Source organism: Poecilia reticulata, linkage group LG7 (genome assembly GCF_000633615.1).
Source record: "Poecilia reticulata strain Guanapo linkage group LG7, Guppy_female_1.0+MT, whole genome shotgun sequence".
NCBI classification, from domain to species: Eukaryota; Metazoa; Chordata; class Actinopteri; order Cyprinodontiformes; family Poeciliidae; genus Poecilia; species Poecilia reticulata.
The window spans coordinates 15,497,266-15,518,376 of NC_024337.1; the positions used below are offsets into that span (position 1 = coordinate 15,497,266).

General features: G+C 37.5%; 1 protein-coding gene across 20 annotated transcripts in view; it reads left to right on the forward strand.

The window, feature by feature from the left end:
* hspg2 (heparan sulfate proteoglycan 2) overlaps positions 1-18,875 on the forward strand; it is a 127,341-nt gene extending 108,466 nt beyond the window's left edge. For 16 of the 20 annotated variants that reach the window (XM_008414489.2, XM_008414500.2, XM_008414498.2 and 13 more), the window contains 28 exons: positions 78-273; positions 438-617; positions 987-1,247; positions 1,344-1,506; positions 2,127-2,224; positions 2,423-2,689; positions 3,327-3,439; positions 4,466-4,613; positions 4,698-4,814; positions 5,000-5,017; positions 6,464-6,548; positions 6,625-6,769; positions 7,760-7,862; positions 7,956-8,065; positions 8,138-8,246; positions 8,373-8,471; positions 8,572-8,793; positions 9,396-9,640; positions 9,733-9,904; positions 10,596-10,718; positions 11,071-11,127; positions 13,026-13,101; positions 13,226-13,304; positions 13,680-13,727; positions 14,912-14,982; positions 15,093-15,176; positions 15,334-15,437; positions 16,430-18,875. In XM_008414489.2, coding sequence (XP_008412711.1) covers positions 78-273; positions 438-617; positions 987-1,247; positions 1,344-1,506; positions 2,127-2,224; positions 2,423-2,689; positions 3,327-3,439; positions 4,466-4,613; positions 4,698-4,814; positions 5,000-5,017; positions 6,464-6,548; positions 6,625-6,769; positions 7,760-7,862; positions 7,956-8,065; positions 8,138-8,246; positions 8,373-8,471; positions 8,572-8,793; positions 9,396-9,640; positions 9,733-9,904; positions 10,596-10,718; positions 11,071-11,127; positions 13,026-13,101; positions 13,226-13,304; positions 13,680-13,727; positions 14,912-14,982; positions 15,093-15,176; positions 15,334-15,437; positions 16,430-16,602 — 3,666 coding nt within the window. In that variant the 3' untranslated portion in view covers positions 16,603-18,875. The remainder of the gene's footprint in view (positions 1-77; positions 274-437; positions 618-986; positions 1,248-1,343; positions 1,507-2,126; positions 2,225-2,422; positions 2,690-3,326; positions 3,440-4,465; positions 4,614-4,697; positions 4,815-4,999; positions 5,018-6,463; positions 6,549-6,624; positions 6,770-7,759; positions 7,863-7,955; positions 8,066-8,137; positions 8,247-8,372; positions 8,472-8,571; positions 8,794-9,395; positions 9,641-9,732; positions 9,905-10,595; positions 10,719-11,070; positions 11,128-13,025; positions 13,102-13,225; positions 13,305-13,679; positions 13,728-14,911; positions 14,983-15,092; positions 15,177-15,333; positions 15,438-16,429) is intronic. The other 4 variants (XM_008414495.2, XM_008414497.2, XM_008414491.2 and 1 more) reach the window with 4 other exon arrangements.
* The last annotated feature ends 2,236 nt before the right edge of the window (positions 18,876-21,111 follow it).

Here is a 21,111-nt window from a genome sequence, read left to right on the forward strand (position 1 = left end):
CACTGCAATAAATGCAAAACATTTACTGCCCTCTACTGTTGCAGTTTAGTTTCACCACTTTTGTTTTGATGTTGTAGATTCTTGTTGCCCGTCCAGAAGACAGTGGGACGTATGTCTGTGTGGCTCGTAATTCTGAGGGAACCACTGAGACCAGAGTCGAAGTGATCATAGAGGGAGGATCTCAAATGCCCTCAGCGCCGAGGGCCCTGGTTCCTGAGCCGCTCATGGTCGTGGTGGAGGGACAGACCGCCACTCTGCACTGTGATGCCTACGGTGACGGGAACACAAAATGAATAAAGAAGCCCACATTTTTAAATGTGTTTTGTGTGCAATTTCAGCTTTTTAGTAAAATAAACTGATACAATGAACTAAAATAGAGCTGATTCAGGAGATTTTGTTCTTCTTTTTTTTAAGTTTTCTGCATTTATGTTTTGTAGGATTTCCCTCTCCGGTGATTACATGGTCCAAACTGCGCTCCAGTCTGCCTCGGAGGCAGAAGTTGGTGAACAACAGCTTGGTGCTACAATCTGTCGGTCGACAAGACTCTGGAGAATACATCTGCAGCGCCACAAACAACATGGGAACCAGTGAAGTCACCATCATGCTAGAAGTGGAGAGTCAGTGCCTTTTGTGCATCTTTTTTTTTTTTTCTTAGAAATATTTTATTGATCTTTCCAAAGTTAAAATATACAGTAAAAGAGAAACAAGTCGGGTAAATTAATTTTAATTGTCTAAAAATGTAATTTTGGGGTATATTGTACTGCAAATGATGCAGTAGTGGATTTTCCTTGATCAATGCCAAACCTAACCTGGGGGTATACAAAGAAAAACATTTCACACCTTAAATTGACTTTGGATTTGTCAATATAGGAGGAGAAGATCCAATAAGGAAATTGTCGTGGACCGAATCAAGCATCATTGCCTACAGTGATTAACTTAGATTTAAAACTCTTTTTAATGTTTCTTTTCTTTTTCTGACTTTGCAGCCCCTCCTTATGTCGCTTCGGTGCCCGATGACGTGGCTGTGCGGGTCGGAGAGGTGATCAGGCTGCAGTGCGTGGCCCATGGTACTCCTCCGCTGACCTACACGTGGACCAAACTGGGCGGCATCCTGCCTTCCAGAGCTCAGGCCAGCGAAGGCGATCTGCAGATCGACCTGGCCACTTCCGAGGACGCTGGGAGCTACAAATGTGTGGCCAGCAACAGAGTTGGCAACAGCGAAGTAGTTGCTAAAGTCACAGTCAGATGTAAGTTGGTGCTCTTTCCAATGCAGGATTGATTTATATCAACAATCTGAATTAAACAGCGGATTCCACTCTTGTCTGTGTCTTTTCCCCTTGCAGCACCGCTGGCGGTGCGCGTTTCCCCCCAGGTTGAGGTGAAAGCTCAGGGCAGTGCTGTGGAGTTCACCTGCTCTGCAGCTGGAGGAGTTCATACCCAGATTGAATGGCTGAAGGAAGGAGGAGCCTTGCCTCCAAACCACGACATAAAGGACGGTGTTCTCAGGTGACTGATTCTCCTTTAAGGCAGGACTTAAATTAAAGGTGGCCATACCAACACCGTGTAGCATGTTTTGTCTTCTCAGTTGATCATACCTCTTTATTCATTTAGAAATACAAAAATATTTCAAATGAACTTTTTTGTTTTTTGTCCTGTTGCAACCACAAATTATTTTATTTGTATTTTATGTGATAAACCAAGAACATAAATGCTATAGGAAGGAAAATCATTCATGGGTTTCCCACATTATTTACAAATAAAAATGTAAGAATAATTGTATGCATCTTAATTTATATGAGTTAATACTTGCTATTCAGCTTCTGTAAATGAATGCTCTGCAGAACACAAACATAATTTGATTCAATCTGTTCCTTATAAGCCCTGGTGGTAACCCTCGGGTTGTTGTCTTGTTGGAGGGTCAACTTTCATTCCAGTTTCAGCTCAATTTGCTTTCAGGTTTTTCATGTTTTTTAGCACCATTGATATTTTATTACTTTGTAATTAAATAATGACAGTTATTTTAGTTTGTGGTTGTAATTGGGCAGAATTGTTTTTTCTTTGCAGGAAAAGCACATAAGGTGTAGTTTTTTAAAAGTGGATATCTGAAATGCAACTTCTCCTTGCAGAATTGAAAAGTTGGAGCAGGGCAATGAAGGTGTTTACATCTGCAGAGCAACCAGTGCATATGGTCAAGCACAGGACACTGCAAGACTAACCATTCAAGGTTTGAAACATCCTGCTGTTTATAAAGTCAATGGACAATGTTTGCCTTCAAGGTTCTGTTTACAGAAATAGCTCAGATAAGGAGACATGATCTGGAAAAGCTCAAAACCTTGAAGACAAAGTTTTCCCATATTTGTAAATATCTGCACAGCTCCATTTGCTTTATTTATTTTGTTCATATTTCTCTTCTTTTCCACAGCTCTGCCTAAGGTGATGATTAATGTACGCACCTCGATGCAGACCGTGATGATTGGGAACGCTGTGGAGTTTGAGTGCCATGCTGTCGGTGATCCAGAGCCCACAGTCAGGTGGAGTAAAGTTGGAGGCCCACTTCCATCACACATCCTGGTGAAGGACGGCATGCTGAGGATCAGTCAGGTGACCGAGGCAGACGCCGGCCATTACCGCTGCACAGCCACCAACGACGTAGGCTCAGTTCAGTCTCAGGTGCTGCTCAACGTCCAGTGTGAGTAATAATAAACAACCTTTTTATCATAGAAACGGCCATGAATATATACATTTAATTATACATTATTCTTACTAATCAGGCTCTTATTTATTCAGGGTATCCACTAACCCTTAAAAAGTCTTGAATTCACTAAATCTAAAATTAAGACCTTAAAATGTCTTAAATTGTTTAAAGAAAATGTAAGTTGGCCTTAAGTACATTAATCACAGGTCTTAAATTTTGTTGTGACTATGTTTTGCGGGTTTTTGTATCAGACAAATGACTGAGCTGCACACAGACATCCTCACTGATGCATTCTGTTTCTCAGAGTGGTTAAGGCTATCGGTAACAAGCTGCTAATACCTGCTAGCTTTCTAACTAACTTTTTATGTATATCATGGGAAAGTATAAATTTATATTCACAAAAACAAAGCAAAGCAGCTAGTTAGCTAAAAGACTACAGAAATTTCACGGTTTTGGTCTCCTGAAAAAAAAGTATTACTTTGTACATTTCTGTTGTGATGTAAGTCTTAGATCTTATTCATAATGGTCTTAAAATGTCTTAAGAAGTCATAAATATGAATTGGTGAAGCCTGCAGAAACCCTGTACAATCAGTACTATAACCATAGTTTAATCGTTGGTCTGTTTTCTCAGCTCTTCCGCAAATTTCTGCTCTGCCAGAAACAAAGGAGGTGACTGTTGGGTCTGACGCAGTCATGCCCTGCTTAGCTTCAGGATATCCAGTCCCTGATATCAAGTGGACAAAGGTAACTAATGCTTCCCACCATTTCTTGTTGCCACAACTTTATTTGAACTGTTTTGGGACTTGGTGGTTTTTATTTTAACTTGTCTTGTTATAACAGGTAAACATTTATTTCTGGCATTTAACCGTTTTCACAGTGTAGAGTGTGCTGTCTCTGACCTTCTATACGGTGTCCAAACTTTGTGTCACGTGGGCCAAAAAATTACTCAATATCATCTCCAAACTAAAATCAGCCAAAATGTTTTTTTTTCTTTCTTTCTTTCTTTTTTTTAGACATGAAACTATTTTAATTAAACTATTGACATTTATTTGCTAAATGAAAAGCAATCAGTAAGTAGATTTTAATTTAAAAGGTCTAGTTTTGTCCTAATTAGTTTAATTTATTCTTGAATTGTGGTTTGGGCGGGCCTCATAAAATCAGCTCAGTGATCTTGGAAGGAAAAACTGGAACTCAAACTGCAAAAACATAAAATCTTACCAAGTATTTTTGGTCTAGTTTCTGGTAAAAATATCTTAGTACACTTGAGTTAAGACAAAACCAACTTACTAGTAACTTTTCAGCAAGAGCTTGTTTTACATTAGTAATTCCTTACTATTGATGAAAAAGTACTTGTTCCACTCAGTTTATTTGACTTAGTTATAACTAGCATGTTTTCATCAATGTGAAGGAATTATTGACTTTAAACAAACTCCTATATCTTGTTGAAAAATTACTTGAAACTGGACCAAAAATGTAACATTAGGCATCTAAGCTATTGTATTTACATCCATGTTTTTCTCTGGAGAGTAAAACATAAATCCTGGCTTGTCCATAGCCAGGATTGAATGGTTGAAAATTGTTTATAGTGGCATGAAAGCCGGAAGAGAAGCTGCGTTAGGTGTGATGGCAACTCAGCATCCTGTTTTGATTCTTGTAAATGATATCTAAAATATTTTAAGAGGTTCCTTCCAGACTAAATCACAGCTGTTTGTTTATCCGTTGGATTGTAGCCCTTCTGCATTTTTTTCCCTCTTACTTTCCTTTTTCAAGTCGGAAGGAGAACTTCCTCCTAAGTGCTTCCAGGAAGCCAACGTGCTGACAGTTCCTCAGGTCACCCACGAGGACTCCGGCACATACATCTGCACCGCCTCGAACGAGCACGGCAAAGTGGCAGCTTTCACCAAACTTGAAGTCCATGGTTAGTGCGAGAAGTGAATAGTGTGTCACAGAGTCACCTTCAACTACAGGACTGTTGGTGTTTCACTGTGATGTATTTTTTCAGAGAGAGTGATGCCGTACTTTGCCCAGGAACCCGTGTCTTACCTCACACTGCCCACCATTAAAAATGCCTACAAGGCTTTCAACATAAAGATCAACTTCAGACCTGATAATGTCGATGGTAAGAGTGCACTTCTCTAAATCTTAGTATTTTAATTATAAAATGTGTTCATTTAGATTTTATTGATGTTTTTTCTCAGTTGCATACTTGGTACATTTGTGTAATATGCTTTGTCTCGTCTGTAATTTCACTGGATGTTGTGTCCCTCCTTTTCCTCCCTCCTGCCTCACCCATGGGGTGAGAAGGTCTCATATTGTATGCTGGTGAGTCTCAGGAAGTCAAGGCTGTTGTTGGCAGCACTATGCTTTCTGCCTGCACTAGACTTTTCCCCCCATCATGCTCAGAGCTGATTTATGGGCTGTGCGAGAGAAATGCAACACGATGCATGAGCAATGTTTTCAGTCATCATTACAAAGCCACGAAGCAAAGGGAAAGAAATTAGGATAGAGCTGCTACATTTACGTCAGAGAAAGAGAGAAAACTGATTTAGAAATGTGTGCACCAACAAAAAGCTAAGATTTTAAAACACACACACAATAAAATAAACAAGTATTAATCATTTATCTTCTGTTTTTGCCATCATCCTTGCAAATGGATTTCTCCTTCAAAAAAAATCATAAGTGCAAAAACACAAGTCATAAGTATTTTTGTTCTAGTTTCTAGTGCAAATTTCTTAGTCCAAATGAAACAAGACAAAACTAACTGCCCAGTAACTTTTCAACAAGATAATATTTCACTTATAATAAAAAGAAAACGTTATAAGTGTAAAACATCTGTCAGTGGAACTGGAACTTTTTTATTGATTTAAAACAAACTACTATATCTTGCTGAAAAGTTACTTACAAGCTAGTTTTGTCTTATTTAGCACTTATGTATTCAAATATTTGCACTACAAACTAGACCAAAAACTCTTGGCAAAATTTGGTGTTTTTGTAGTATTGTTTTGTATTTTTGCACTGAATGAAATACGAGTGTTCCTTTTTTTTAGATGTATCTATCAAAACATTGTTTTACATTTTGCACATCAAAACCTCCCCCACTCCTACATGACAAGAGGGCTCCACAGATCAAGCTGGAGAATCTATTAGTCCAGAAGAAATGACTTCAGGCACAACTCAACATTTGAGTATGTGTGACAAAGTGACATCAAAATAGTGAAAGATTTCAGAAAGAACTGATGTTTTTGCCATCTACTTTCTGCCAACTTGCCTTGAACAGATTTTTTTTCTGTTGCAGCTTTTCTCCCTCCAGTTACAAACACAGTGGATATTCATGCCTTCTCCACGAGAATGTACCGCTCATGTACATTATGCATGTGAATTTCCAGCATGTGATGGAAGAAAAATAGCGAATTTGCATTATGATTCAGCAGGTTGCATTTTGCAGCCCAGTGTTTTGCCAGCAGTTTGTGACATGGCTTTGTTTTGCTTTAAAGCTGTGACTACCTGGCATGCTGCTTAACCATCCAGCTGTGATGGGCAAAATGAATCCCAAAGAATATCTATCCTAATAAGTCTCTCATATTAAATGTAAAATATTACTTTCCTTGAGCAAGAACAAATTTACAATTGTTTTGGGTGTGAGTTTTTTATTCTCCTCCTAAAACACTTTGATGAGTTATGGACGTATTAGGATGGATGTTATCGTGGGGATCTGTTATGTTTTCTTTTTTTTTTTTTTGCTGATTTCATTTGTTTCGCCGGTGGCAGGCATGATCCTCTACAACGGCCAGAGAAGAACAACAGGAGCCGACTTCATCTCTCTCGGACTTGTGAGTGGACGCTTGGAGTTCAGGTCAGGACTCAAAACACTGCATAATGAGGACCGTTGTTGATGATAACAGTAATTCAAGAATTATGTCTGATCCCAGGTTTGATGTGGGCTCTGGCATGGCCACCATACGTGACCCCAACCCCATTAAATTGGGAGAGTTTCACACAGTGGAGGTGATTCGCAACCTTACCCAGGGTTATATCACTGTGGACGGCGGGGAGCCCATCAGTGGAAAATCACAGGTAATTCACTATGGTCAGAGATAGAGGTGGGCAACATGGAGTTAAAGTTTTATATTCTGTTCTAGAAACTATTTTTTACTTCTTTTTTTTAAGTAAACATATTGCTATGACTGGTGAAGCAGCAATTGTAGACCCAAAAAAGCAGCTCTTGAAAAACAACCATTTTTAATATGATTCTTTTGGACACCAGTCACATAAAATATAGAGTGATTTGTGCCTCTAAACTGCACACAGTAAATGCACAGAATCATATTTTTAAATTTATTGATGTTATTGCTCATTAAAAAATAGTCCCAGCAATACAAACAGTTTTGGGAGATTTGAGAAAAATATTCACTGGAATTCATCCTGACAATTCTGTACTTTACTTTCAACTCTCCAACTTTTACCTGGACGAAATCAGGTAAAAGTTTTTACTTTTTACTTTGATGAAATCACAAGTCTCATCTCCTTGAGCGAAAATAACCGGACAACCTTTCAAATCGAATAACTTCCTGGGTAAACTTCCCAAGGAGGTGTTGTTGTTCTCCAAGTCAAGGTGTCTAGAAGAATCAACCTCTCACTTTGCTGCCACTGTAGTTTTTACTGTAGTTTTTGTAGTACTGCTGTAAGAAAATGCATCAAAAACCACAAAAACAAAAAGATAAAAAAAACTTGGTATTTAATAAAAATGTGGCAAAAAAGTTGTTTTCATATATATACAGAGAGAGAGAAAATGGTGGTGAAGTTGTGAATGTGATAAGGAGAATAAAAACATTTGTATTAGTGTCATCCATCATCATTATGCTATTCATTAATAAAACTGAAAACTGCATGTTCTCTGATATTGAGCAGCCCTACCTTTTTACTATTGTAAGACAAATAAATCAAAAATCAAAGGAAACATCAATATTTAAAACAGGTAATTCCTAGAATGATGCCTTGAGGCATACCAGATGTAAAAGTAGTAAAGCTGAACACTGCTAAAACTGAATGCACTCTGCTCATCAGGGAAAGTTCCAGGGCCTTGATCTGAATGAGGAGCTGCATGTGGGTGGTTACCCCAACTACACATCAATCGTAAAAACAGCTGGCATTAAGACTGGTTTTGTGGGTAAGATATTGTTTACTCTCTTTACTCACAGGATGGAGAAGACATTTCCCCCATGTGAATTTTATTTTTGATTTTTTTATGACTTTAACGCAGGCTGTATTCGTCAGCTGGTCATCCAAGGAGAGGAAGTGATCTTTAAAGAACTCGACCGCAGCTCTACCGGCGTCACAAACTGTCCCACCTGCAAAGATTATCCATGCCAGGTCAGCTTGAATCATCTAAATAAACCCTCAACATTCGGTTACTCTGTTACTTTATTTTACTTTATTTTGCAGAATGGAGGAAGGTGTCAGGATTCAGAGGCCAGCTTGTACAGGTGCACCTGCCCCCGAGGATTCACAGGCAGCAACTGCCAGCATCACTCGTCTCTGCACTGCCACTCAGGTGAATGTGAATCACCAATAGAGCCTATTAAAAAGAATATCCATTTGTATACATTTTTAAAAGTTCAAACCTTAAATAAGATGGATTACTTCTGTTTGTAACATTTTGCAACTGTGACTCCCTCAGAGGCCTGCGGACCCGATGCTACTTGCATCAACCGGCCAAACGGCCTGGGCTACGACTGTCGCTGCCATCTGGGCAAGTTTGGAGACAAATGCATGCAAGGTAAAATCAGCTGTAGGCTCCATCTTTCCTAACTTAAATCCATCAGTTCCATCCATGAAAAATCTTTTTTTTTTAAACATTTGTAATTGATTCTTACCAGGTGAGCTGGTGACGACACCACTGTTTGATGGGGATGAGTCATACATCGCTTACCCACCCCTGACCATTGTCCATGACGACCTGCGTGTTGAGCTGGAGTTCAAACCACTGCAAAGAAATGGCCTGATGTTCTTCTGCGGTGGTAAAAAAACCAAGGTGGAGGACTTTGTGGCCGTTTCGATGGTGGAGGGTCATGTGGAGTTCAGATATGAACTCGGCACAGGTAAACACAACTTAGCACAGTTCTGGTGAAGTTTCATGAGAACATTCAGCACCCTGCAAAAGTATCCATAGCCTTGAACTCACATTTTCTTCTGCTACAATCAGAAGGTAGTGCATAAGTGGACAAAAAAAGATTTCTTAATATTCCTAGAAGAAAAATCTTGAAAAATTATGGCATCCAATCATGCCTTATTATTTGATATCCCTAAATAAAATTGTGGGGATGTTTGAAGTAGGGTTAGGTTATAAAACAAGAACATCTTATAAGGTACTAAAAATGGAAAGACTGTGATACAACTATGATTTGATCAGAATCATATCAAAATTAAGCTTACATTTTAAACTTAATTTAAATAAATATTAAATATTCATACTTAGGGATGCTTTCCTTGATGGAGAAGCAGATATAACTTTAGGATGGGTGGATTTACTGTAAATCTGTGGCAAACCTAGAAGAAGAAGAAACATTTTTTAACCCTAAGCCTAAATCCAATTGAGAATCGGAGGCAAAAGGAATATGGATACATAGGTTCTGTATCACAGTTTAAGAAGAACTTTAGCTATATTTAGGCTTAAGAGTTTTTAATCCGTCTTGACATCCAGGACAGGCAGTCCTTCTCAGTCCTCAGCCGGTCTCCCTGGGCCAGTGGCACAGAGTTGTAGCTGAGCGAAACAAGAAGTCTGGCCACCTGAGGGTGGACCAGGGCCCAGTGCAAAGGAGGATGTCTCCAGGAAAAGCCCAGGGCCTCAATATCCATACTCCAATGTACCTGGGAGGAGTGCCGAGCATGGACATCCTGCCCAAACCTGCAAACGTCACTCAGATGTTTGACGGTTGCATCGGAGAGGTGAGGATTCTCTGTTTGGAAGTAGATGAACGAAGGTTGCTGGTTATTTTTCTGGTTGTGGAACATCAGACTTGTTTACGTCTTGACTGCAGGTTTCCATCAACAACAAGAAGGTGGACTTGTCCTACAGCTTCACAGAAAGCAAATCAATTAGCAAATGTGTGGACAACAGTCCCTGTGACCGCCGGCCCTGCCTGCACGGTGGGGAATGCATGTCCAATGCAGAGTATGAGTACCAGTGCCTCTGCAAAGATGGATTTGAAGGTGAGTCTTTTAAAAATGTAACTTCTTGGATCTGTTTAGGAGTCAGGTTTTTGTTTTTGTCTAGTGGATGATTTTCATAGCAATGTGTGGGTAAAATAACATTCTTCAAATATGTAATTGCATGTTAGGCAATGAAAGGTTTATTTTCTTACTTAAAAAGGAACAGAATTATTTGGTTATTTGCATCTTTAAAATATTTCCAATATTGTATAAAAAGACTTAAGTAGTTAAATAATAATTAGGAGAAACTGGCAGTTTCTTCATCCGATTAATTGATTAATCACCAGAATAATCGATTATTAAACTAAACTTTAGTTGGAATCCTGTTGTCTTTGTGCAAATATGTTGTTCAAGAGGTATTTCAATTGATCTTTCAATCTCCTATCAAAAACAAAAAATAAACATGCAGTTTGTCTCAACCTTACTGGAAGTGTGTCTTTTGGTCAGGTAGGATTAAGATTGAACTTTTCAGCAGCAAAAAATACACCATTGGCAGCATCACCCTCTATAATAAGCACACTTAAATTAAATTACATTTATTTGCATATGTTTCTTAAGTGAAAGATTATAGAACTAGAATTAAAGGTGGATTTTTCTCTAGCGTCCTTTACACCTTTGGGCAGACTTAAAGACACAGTGAGCTTGACTCAACCTTTGACCCCTGACTCTCTCTTGGTCTGTGGTTCTGCAGGTGAACGTTGTGAGGTGGTGAGATTTGTGTGCCAGAGCGACATCCAGTGCCAAAATGGAGGAACTTGTGTTGAAGGCAAATGTGTCTGCATGTCTGGACACACGGGCCTCAGCTGTGAGGAAAGTAAGTATTCGCAAGATAGAAACCGTTTAATTATTAAATAAACCAAATCCAAGCCGGAGGTATAAAGTGAAATATGTTATTGCATGTTTTTGACGGTTTCCTAAAAACACAACACGTGTCTGTATGCAGCACACATGTCAGCTGATCTGTAAATCTGCATTCAGTGGGTGGAAGTAATAATTATCAAAGCAAAAAAAAAAGCCGAGGCGGAAACATGCAGCCCATATGGCCCACATTTTCTCCAAAAGCTCTCTGGTGACTCCCAGCACCGAAGAGCATGCTGGGAGAGATAACCCTAAATGGCTGCAGGTGTCTTTTTTTCTGCAATCTCATGGCTGTATCCTGCACACAGGCCAGGTCTTCAGCTTCGCCAAGGCCCTGCGGAGCTCAGAAACCAGCGAGGCGAATGGTATAGTATCTCAATGTTGAGTCTGCCTGAAACGATCGAGACTAACAGGGCCCTGGCTTCAGTTCGAGGGCCCCGGCGTCCCAACAAAAACCTCAAACTCAACTGTCTATTTTCTTAACACGCGTGCGCACGGAGAGAGAAAATATGTGTCTGTCTTCAATTCTCAGCTGAAACTCTTATCTGCATTTCAAAGTAGGGAGAGGGGAATTGTGCATTGCAGATAAAAGGGAGCAGACTGCAGACAGGAAGCAGAGTTCTGTTGCCAGTTTCCTACAGGAAAGGGCAGAAACGTGGAATTCCCCTTTTTTTCATGTCTGTAAAATGCCTACTCACAACTCACAAGTCTCGTTGCTTCGAACTGCCTGCTCAACTCTCGACAAACCAAACACTTGTTCTCTTTGAAGCTCTCAATGTCACGTCATTCAGTCTTCTTCATGTGGAAATGTTTGCAGTCAGACTACTAACAACTTCAAGTGTCTTCTGGGGAAACCACTGATTATTGTCTGGATGATTGAGCTGTACATGCATTTAGATGTTGCGAGGTTTATTCCACAACCGTGGCCAAACGTTTTGACACTGACAAACTTTACTGCTTCAGTGAAATCTGAACTTATGTTGGATATCTCTAGAGTAAACTGATGTCTAAATGTCAATATTCAACATTTAATCTGTTACAAAGGTTATTACTGGATAATTCATCAAGTTTTATGATGAGTTAAAGTTCTCACGGGGATTACAATCTGATGAGTTTGCACATTGCAGACGTATAATTTTTATGTTTTTATCCCCAAGTCAGTTTTTCCTTGCAACACGTTGTTCCATTGTGTTTATCACCAAATTACTCCTGGATTTTTCTCCATTCTGCATTCATAGCAGTGAGGCAAGCCCAAACATAAATGGCTTTGGGATACTTCAATGTTTGCATGACAGGGATTTATGGAAGTGTTTACCTTTTTGTCCCTGGACGCTACATTTTCATTATGTCTATAATGGTCTAAATTGATCTCATAAAAGAAATTCTTTGCAGTCCAGTCCTGATACTGCTTGCAGAGTCATTATTCTTGATGAACGGTGGCTTCTTTGGTGCTGTGACCTTTGAATCAAAGGTCTCCTTTGCATCAAGACCTGCTGGTGTAAAAGAGCAAAGGCAGCACATCTTCTTTTTTGGCAGAGGAATGATGATTTCCAGCACCAATCCCTCTTAAAACATCAGTTCTGCCTTGTAATCCAATCAAAACTACAAAGTGATGTTTTCTGCTAACTTCTTTTTTCTAGTATTATAGACTCATTTTCAATTCCCACCGCAAAAACTGTAGCTGAAGCTGTAAAGTTAACAAGAGTTTCTGTCAGCATCAAACTGTTTGGCCAAGGATGTAATCCTTGTGAGAAGTCAAAGATGATGCAAGCAGTTAGGAATGGTGATTATATGCTGATATCTGCATCCTGGATCTTTGCAATGACATATTTCCATATAACTTTTATAAATAAGGTGAAGTTCAGCACTGTGGTTTTGGATTACAGATACGGGTTGAACATGATCCTTTGCAGCTTTTGAGAAAAGAAATAACTTGTTACCTCATGCAAATGAAAATTTGCTAACTATAACTTGAATTTTCCTACAAATGTAAAATGGAGCATAAAAAAATGTATTCTGCTCTGTATCTGTATGAGGTATAACATATTATTTGTTTTCCTAAAAGTTACGCAATCTTGCCTTCAGCAGCATTAACACAAGCGATTCTTTGGGTTTTGGGTTTACATTATATATTTTGTCTATAAATGTATCTAACCAAACCAACCAAAACATGGAGTCCTCTTTCCTTTCACCACTAGAGGGAACCATAACAATGATCTGAATAAACTTCAACCTAAACATTTTTTTTTTCATGTTTCTCTAGATTCCCCCTATCAGTATGCAGCTCATTTCCAAAGTGACGGCTACATTGCCCTCCCTAAATCAATTTTCCCAAGAAGGTAACTTTATTTTAGCACTTTTTATATTTATTTTCCCCCTTTCTGATAGGTAATTATGGCTTTGTATATAAATCTGATTTTTTTTCCAAATAAGTAATTGTTAATATTATTTAATCTGTTTTAGTGTCCATGATGCTCCAGAGACAATAGAAATGGAAATCAACACCAGCTCCTCTGAGGGCCTGATCTTATGGCAGGGAGTGGTAAGTCCTGCCCCTCCCACACCTGTTGCTGCACCTTAACTCTGACAACTTTCATAGGAATATCAGTTTTTCCCCTTCGTTTCGCCCCCTATAACTTTGCCTAAAAACTCCTGCACTATTAATCATAATGATTACCTCATTTTAATAATGTTACCATCACAATGATTTTTTTTTCATAACATTTGATGCCAGTTTTCTTTGCATCATCACTGACAAAATATTGCATTTTTTATTTATCATCATCATCGTAGTGTAAGCTTAATTTGCTGCTGACGCTGTGACCTTGCTGGGCATGCTGGCTGAGATCAACGGCTGCGTCTTACACCACTAAATACATGCATGTGCTTCAATTAACTCACCCTCCATTTTCCTCAGGAGACGAAAAGCGCACGAAATTTGCGAAAGGTGCATGCTAGTGAAAAGGTATCCACTCGAACACAAGACACTTCATTGTTTTGTTTTGTTTTGTTTTGTTTTGTTTTAGGATTACATACAGAGGTACTGTGGTTTGTAATGTAGTACCCATTTAACCTTTTCACATTTTGTCATGTTACAACCACAGAGTTCAAGGTATTTTACTGTGATTTTATGTAATTGTAGGAGGACACAAGTTTTCAAATTCTTTTTATAAAAACCAATCTAAAAGGTGTGGTGTACACCCGCTTCACTCTAATACCCCTAACTAAAGTTTAGTACGAATAATTTGGACAAGTGCAAAAGTAAATTGAGACCATCTTCATCAGAAAGATCACAAATAAAGTTGCATAGAAGTTTAACGAAAGATAAGGTTGTAAAACAATATCCTACACTTGGAACATCTCAGAGATCCCTATTTGACTTGTCATCTGAAAGAATTGAATATTATGGTACAATCACAAACCTTCCAACACATGACAAGCCACCACAAGGCCTGTGGTAACTTTGGAGGAGTTGCAGAGATTCCAAGGAAAAATATTTCATCACAACAACTAGTAGTAAGCCACTCCACGAATTGGGCATTATTGAAACACACCATAAGACCAGTGGTTTGTTATGGCTCCTTTCTTGCAATTTGCCAAAAGCCATGAAGGAAACACAGAGCATGTTCTTTCAAGTATGTGAAAGAAAATGCTCTGGTCAGATTTGACTACACCTGTAGTTTGTAACTTGCATGAAATATTATGAAGGGTGAAAAATTAACTGTACATCACACTGAGCACAGTATAAAAATGGCCACTGGAACCATCATGCTTTGGATTTTCTTGTCTTTTCCTGGAACTGAAATGCTGGTCAGAGTAATCACCAGGATGGAGGAAGCTAAGGTCATAACATGACAAAATGTTGAAAAATATATTGGACTGAAGACTTTTTACTTTGCTGTTAAGGTGAAAATGTACATGTATGTTATTGGACTGTTTGTGTTCAGGGTTGTTTCTTTACCAATGTTGTTTTCCATGGAAGATTTTGTTACATTTGGGGAATGTTGCCTCAACGTATAGCATCATACTTGTTAAGTGCAGCCCTTAACGTGGAAAGTTACGATAAGCCACTTTGTCAGGGGTCAGAAGTTCATAGGACTAAATAATTAAACAAATGCCCTTTTATTGACTTCACATGTTTGTTTTCAGGTACCTGGAGAACATAGCAAAGGAAAAGACTTTATCAGCCTTGGCCTACAGAACGGACACCTAGTTTTCAGGTGATTCTACACCATAATCATTTTGTTTGGTTGAACTCTAGATGATGTGGTTAAAATCATTTTAAGTTTGTGCATTTTACAGTAATGATGATTATTTATATTATTTCTAGTTACCAGCTGGGCAGTGGAGAGGCAAGAATAAGATCAACAACCGCCATCAACGACGGAAAGTGGCATAAGATCACAGCAGCCAGGTGTGTATCTTCAGTTTCAGTGGATGTAGAAAGATTAATCTTAAACGCTCCACTCCGACTTTTCATGAAATGCTTCATCTAACAGTTAATGCTTTAATACACCTGTGCTTTTCTTCTTTTTTTTGGTCTGAACTCAGTTGTTTCTCTTTTCTTCCAGAGTTGGAAAAAATGGCTTCATACAAATTGATGGAGGAGACAAACAACATGGACAATCTAAAGGCAAAAGCCTCATGGTTAACACCAAAGGCAGCATATACTTGGGTGAGAAAACCTGACGGGATTAATCCAGAGGTTAACCACTGAAGGCTTTTCAGTGCAAAATCCCAATATTTAAAATGATTTGGCCCAATATGTTTTCCTTTGGTTTTGTTTCTGCCTGTATCTTAAAGAATAATACAGAATTAGACTGAAATAGCAAAAATGCTATTGACGGATATGGCAAGGCTACATCTACAATCATCTAGCACCAGTTCAATTTTGATATTATAAGTTGAATTTTCTATAACACCTTCAGATATTGTACTCAAATCTGTGTCTGGTTCTATACTATTCCAAAGAAGTGTTTTATTTTATTCATATTTGTTTCTTCTTTGGAATAAAGTTATTGAGTAAAAAAAGAGAACGTAAGAAGAGGAAATGGAACTGTATAAACAGTCTTCACCCTCTTCAAAATAAGAGCATGGATATAAACATCTACTTGAAGGATTCTTAACCATTAATAACGGAAAGTTTCAAAGTGCACATGGAACTTTATTCAGTTAAAAGTTTATAAAAAGGCCAAGTAAATTAACAAAATTTTACCTCATGAAAGCTAAGTATGCTAAACATTTTCAAAGTTAGCAAAAGCGCTAAGCTAAAGATTAGGTTTGCTATTAGTGGACTAGAGAAAGAGCCCCCGCCACTGGCTATCACTAATGAAATATTAACTCATTTCTAAGTTTGTTTTCATATTACTTTTTTGCAAATATCCTTAAATGTTAGCATTGAAACTTAAGGTTCATACAGATATTTAAATTTAGTACTATGATTTATTTTAAAGCTTCTTAGATTTTTCTAAATGTGCAAAACTAAATAATGATCATCAAACTTTTTTATGTTCTGAGGAATCTTATTAGATGTTGTCAGCATTTTTTTTATTTTCACCTATGACCTATATAGGACATTTTAAAGAGGTTTTTGATAATTGCACTTCTCTTCTAGCCAACAGGTCAAATGTGAGGCCAGTTTTAAATCTGTGTTTGTTGCAATCACAGGTGGAGCTCCAGATATGACTGCTATGACAGGAGGAAAGTTTTCATCAGGAGTCAGCGGCTGTGTTCGGAACCTGATGCTGACGAACGCTCGGCCTGGACTGCAGCCCGGCCAGCCGATTGATTTGCAGGCTCACGCTGCCCACGGCATCAACGTTCAGCCCTGCTCTTCATAGACATACATGCACCAGGACACACACTCACACAAACACACACACACACATTGAGAGACTACGGAGCGATTACACATGCAGCAGACTCCCTTGGAGAGACTTAACACTCATAGAGCCTGAAACAAACTTGGTGCTTTGCTGCAACCAAAAAAAAAAAGAAAGAAAACACAAAATTAAAGAAAACAAACCATGACGCAACTGATGCTTTTCTCTGTGTGCAGCAAAACCAAAAAGAGAGGAAAATTTAAAACAATATTAACAAGTCTTCTCTGCCTCAGTGTTGTATTCTGAATGAAGGACTGATAAAGGATGAGTAGTAAGGTTTTCATACTTCCAGCAGTACTTTTAGCCATGAGAAGATTACTAGTAGAGCTCGTTAGCCCTTCTAAGATAGGTCAGGTCCTACGGAGTTGGAGATATTTTGACAGCACTGAATTTTTTTTATTTATATACATTTGAATATATATAATGTTTGTGGGGGATAACATGCAAACTAACATTAAAACTGCTCTTTATCTTTCCTAGAATTTGTTCTGGGTTATTATATTGTGTGTCTGAGGCTTTGTACAGGCCTAACTCTACTGTTACTTGAAAATATGTAGGCCTTGTTTTTTCTTCACTTCTGTAGGGAAATCTTTATCTGCGAGCATGCTTGGCAAACTGTTGGGGAGATGAACACACATGGTCACAGTCACATTCAACTCAGGATGCCAAATACAAACAATAACAATTGTTACAAGTATGAATGTTTATTCGATTTTGTTTTGTGTCACTTTTAAGTAAGTCACGACAATTTTTTATGTCTTCTCTTTCTTTATTTGTTCTTTTTTTATGAACAGAAATGAAACTTGGTGCTAATTTTCACACATGAAGATGCAACGTGTGTCTCTGTTACATGCAGAGATCGGTTTTTTTCTAGTAATTTGGCTGTATTTGTAGTTTTAAAAAAAATTAAGAAGCAGTAGTTTATTTGTTGATATGCATGGAATTTCACATAGCTCTAAAATATGGCATGGTTTGTTGCTTCCACTTGCCTTTTATGATTGAGTAGATCTCAAAAAGAAGTAAAAACTTATAAAAAAAAAAAGTATAATTTTTTTTTTTATGTGTGGTTGTGTTGAATATGTTATTTTATGTGTTTAGATTATCTGCCAGCCAGGTAGATAACAATCTCAGTTGAGGAAGTGAGTGTATTCAAAGAAAATATGTTGCTCAAGTATGTTTTACCTTTTTCTGTTTGCAGCAGGTCACTCCATTTTAAGCCTGGAGTGTGTATGTGTCTGTATCCATATCCTCAGGAGGGTCAACCCAGAACTGCCTGCCTCGGGTTTTTAACCCTAATGTCGGGTTTGGTAGCTTTAACATGGAAAGCTATAAACCTCTGATGGCGCCGTGGGTTGTTTACTCAGCAGATGGATTCATCTACAGCAGCTCATATTCATGTTCGGTCAGATGAAACCTCCTGCAGGGTGCTGTGATCTGTAGTGTAGCTCTGATAAGCATGCTCACACGCTTCCTTTCAACCACGTGGCAAACCACAGTCACACAATTATTTGGGGTTCTTGGATTTTTTTTTTCTTACTGGTAGCTGAAAATATTTGTTTTGATAATCCTAAAATGAGCATCTTTTCATTTTATTTATTTCATGCATTTTGTTCTGCTTGCCTCTTTTTCCACCGCTTTTGTTGATTGATTAGCTTTCTAATACCTGGGGTTCTTGCCTATTGTCTCCCATACTCTATTGTCGTTCCCCCACTCAGCAAATTCCTCTCAAATTGCCCACACAAAGTGCTAGACTGGAGCTTCCCTGTCCCAGTGGATACAAACTGGTCTTATTCTTTGAAACAATAAGTCTTAGACATCTAGTGCATGAATGCATGAGATGGGTGTTACCATGAATGAGCAGGAGCTGGTCCAGCTGTGGTTGTTGCCTGCATTTTGGGTATCTGACCTTAAACTGGATTGTTACATTTAAGATATCAATTAATACAAACCTGTCGAGAAGCAGTCACTGTTTATTGGTTTATAATATTTAATTTTTTTACCTTTATTATGTTGAAAAGTCCACTTTAAGTAGTGACTGAAATTTGTATGTTGGTTCCATGAAAAAGGGTATTTTTTACTTCTGAACAAAATTTGGGAATTAACTTAATGAAAGTACTGGAATATAATATTGATGTCATTGAGATCTGGCTTTTTCATTACCCATGTTGGAAAGATTCTCCCGTTCACTTTATGTTTCCTAAATAAAAACAAAATTCATGTGCTCTTTGTAATCTTGGGATTTCTTTTTTCACACTACATTGCTGTGTTTTGCGGTATAGTACAGGTTTCTTTAAAAGTTTCTTATTTAATTACTTGAATCAATTTAAGCAAACATCTTCCTTGATCTTTACAAATATAGTTTCCCTCCATTGTTGTGGGGTTTCCTCGGTTGAACTGAACGCAGGTCAACTAAAATCATGATCCTCAAACCTTTTTAATGTTCTGTTCTGAGGAATCTTAGTAGATGCTGTCAGCTTTTTTTTTTTATCTTCACCTATAATCCATGTAGGACATTTTAAAGAGATTTTTGAGAATTGCACTTCTCTTGTAGCCAGCAGGTCAAATGTGACCTAAGTAGAAGATAGTTCTGCCCATTCCATCTTGAGTTTTGAGCTATATACAACGCCATTTTAGGGTCATTATAAATAGAAAAAAATATATACATTTCTGCCATAAGACTCAGAAATTTAGAGATTTATCTAAAAAAAAATTATAGAAAAACAAGTTAATTTCTGAGCTCCAAAAGTGAAAAACTTGCTAGAAAAAAAACTTACATTTTGAGATTAATTTTAGAAGTTTTCTAGAAAACAATTGAAAACTTCAGAGTTTCAAAAATTCTTTAAAAAAAAAGAACTGCACAAGACAATTATTTTTTTTTTTTTTTTTTTTTTTTTAGAAAGTTCAGTTTCAAGTTCAGACATTTCTAAGTTTTTGTCTCAAAAAATTTCTGAGATTGATCTTAAAATTTTTGGCCGAATTTTTTTTCTACCACCATAGCCTTAATATGCCAGTACAGCTAAATGACCAGAAATCATTTCTAAAATATTATAGACGATTTATATATTTATCGATCCCGAACACCAAACATTGACAACATGATTCAATTACTTTATAGTCATTGCTTGTGTGTCATAAACATGATCTGTATGACACATAAAGACGGCATTGTAACTTTGTAGGCTAAACATGACTGTTCAGATGACAAAGTAGGATTCTTCTAATGTTGCGTGTGTTTATGGGCTTTCCTGTTTGTAGTCCTGTCTTTGTTTTAGTGATGGTTTGAAATAGTTTCACTGACTCCTTGTCATGTTTATCTATCTTAAAAGCTACAACAATCTTTAAAAAGAATATAAAAATAGTATGTCACTTAGAAAAAATATGAATTCACGCTGAAAGCAAATTGAACAATGCACACTATAACTGTGTTTGTACACTGCAGTTACATAACAAGATTAGAGAGCCTATCGGCACATTGACCTCACTGTACGTTGTAACTGGCTATGTAAAATCTGAGCTCCCTGCTCACTTGAGGCTGCTTTTTCAAAACAAGATCATGAGAAAAATCAAAGACGATATCCAATATTTCAACATATATATGTTTTGGTTTCTGTTGTCCTGCAGTTGAATTTCTGGTCAGAATTTGAAATATTACTGTTTGTCATCCAGTGTAGTATTTTCTAGAAACAATGAACGTTTTCTATAAAGAAAGCAACAAAGTTGAATCCATCCGGTCCCTTAAGTGTCAGTGTTACATCCCTTTACTCGATCTGATCATATTTTTATAATCAGGTTTTGTCATGGTTCATGTTTGTAAAATGAGTAAATAGACACAATTTACAAAAAGTGCATTTCCAAAGTCAAATAACAGCACCAAACATGCAAGAGGATGATAATGCAACAAAAACGGAATTAGTTTCAACTGTACGCATTAGATGCATTTATTCAAAGCAGTTTGGTGGGAAAACAAAGCAAAAGAGTCTTAAGGTTCATCTGCTTTTATAAGACTTTACATTAACTTAATTCCATTTTAAAAACTTAGAAAAAATATATTTTTATGAAAGAAGACAAAGATTTCAGTCATAAGTTATATTAATGAGTTTTTTCAGCAATTAATAAACCAAAAATATACAATTCCAAAAAATATTCACTTCTTGAATGTTTTACCCTTTTTACAGATTTTACAAAAAGTCATGATCAATAAAGTTTGGCTTTTTGACAAATTTCTTTACAAAAAACCCCTACTATGTCAAACTGGATGCTGATTTTTATAAAATGATGATAATTGATATGATAATGATGATAAATAGCTACCCCCTTCAATTCAGTACTTAGAATAAACTTGGTATTTTAAAAAAAGTTGCAAATCCTGTAATGAAACGTAACATTGTCTAATGAAACATTACAGGAAACTCCTTTCTGACGCCTTCCGTAATATACAGGATAGCTTCACTCCAGCTAAATGATCTC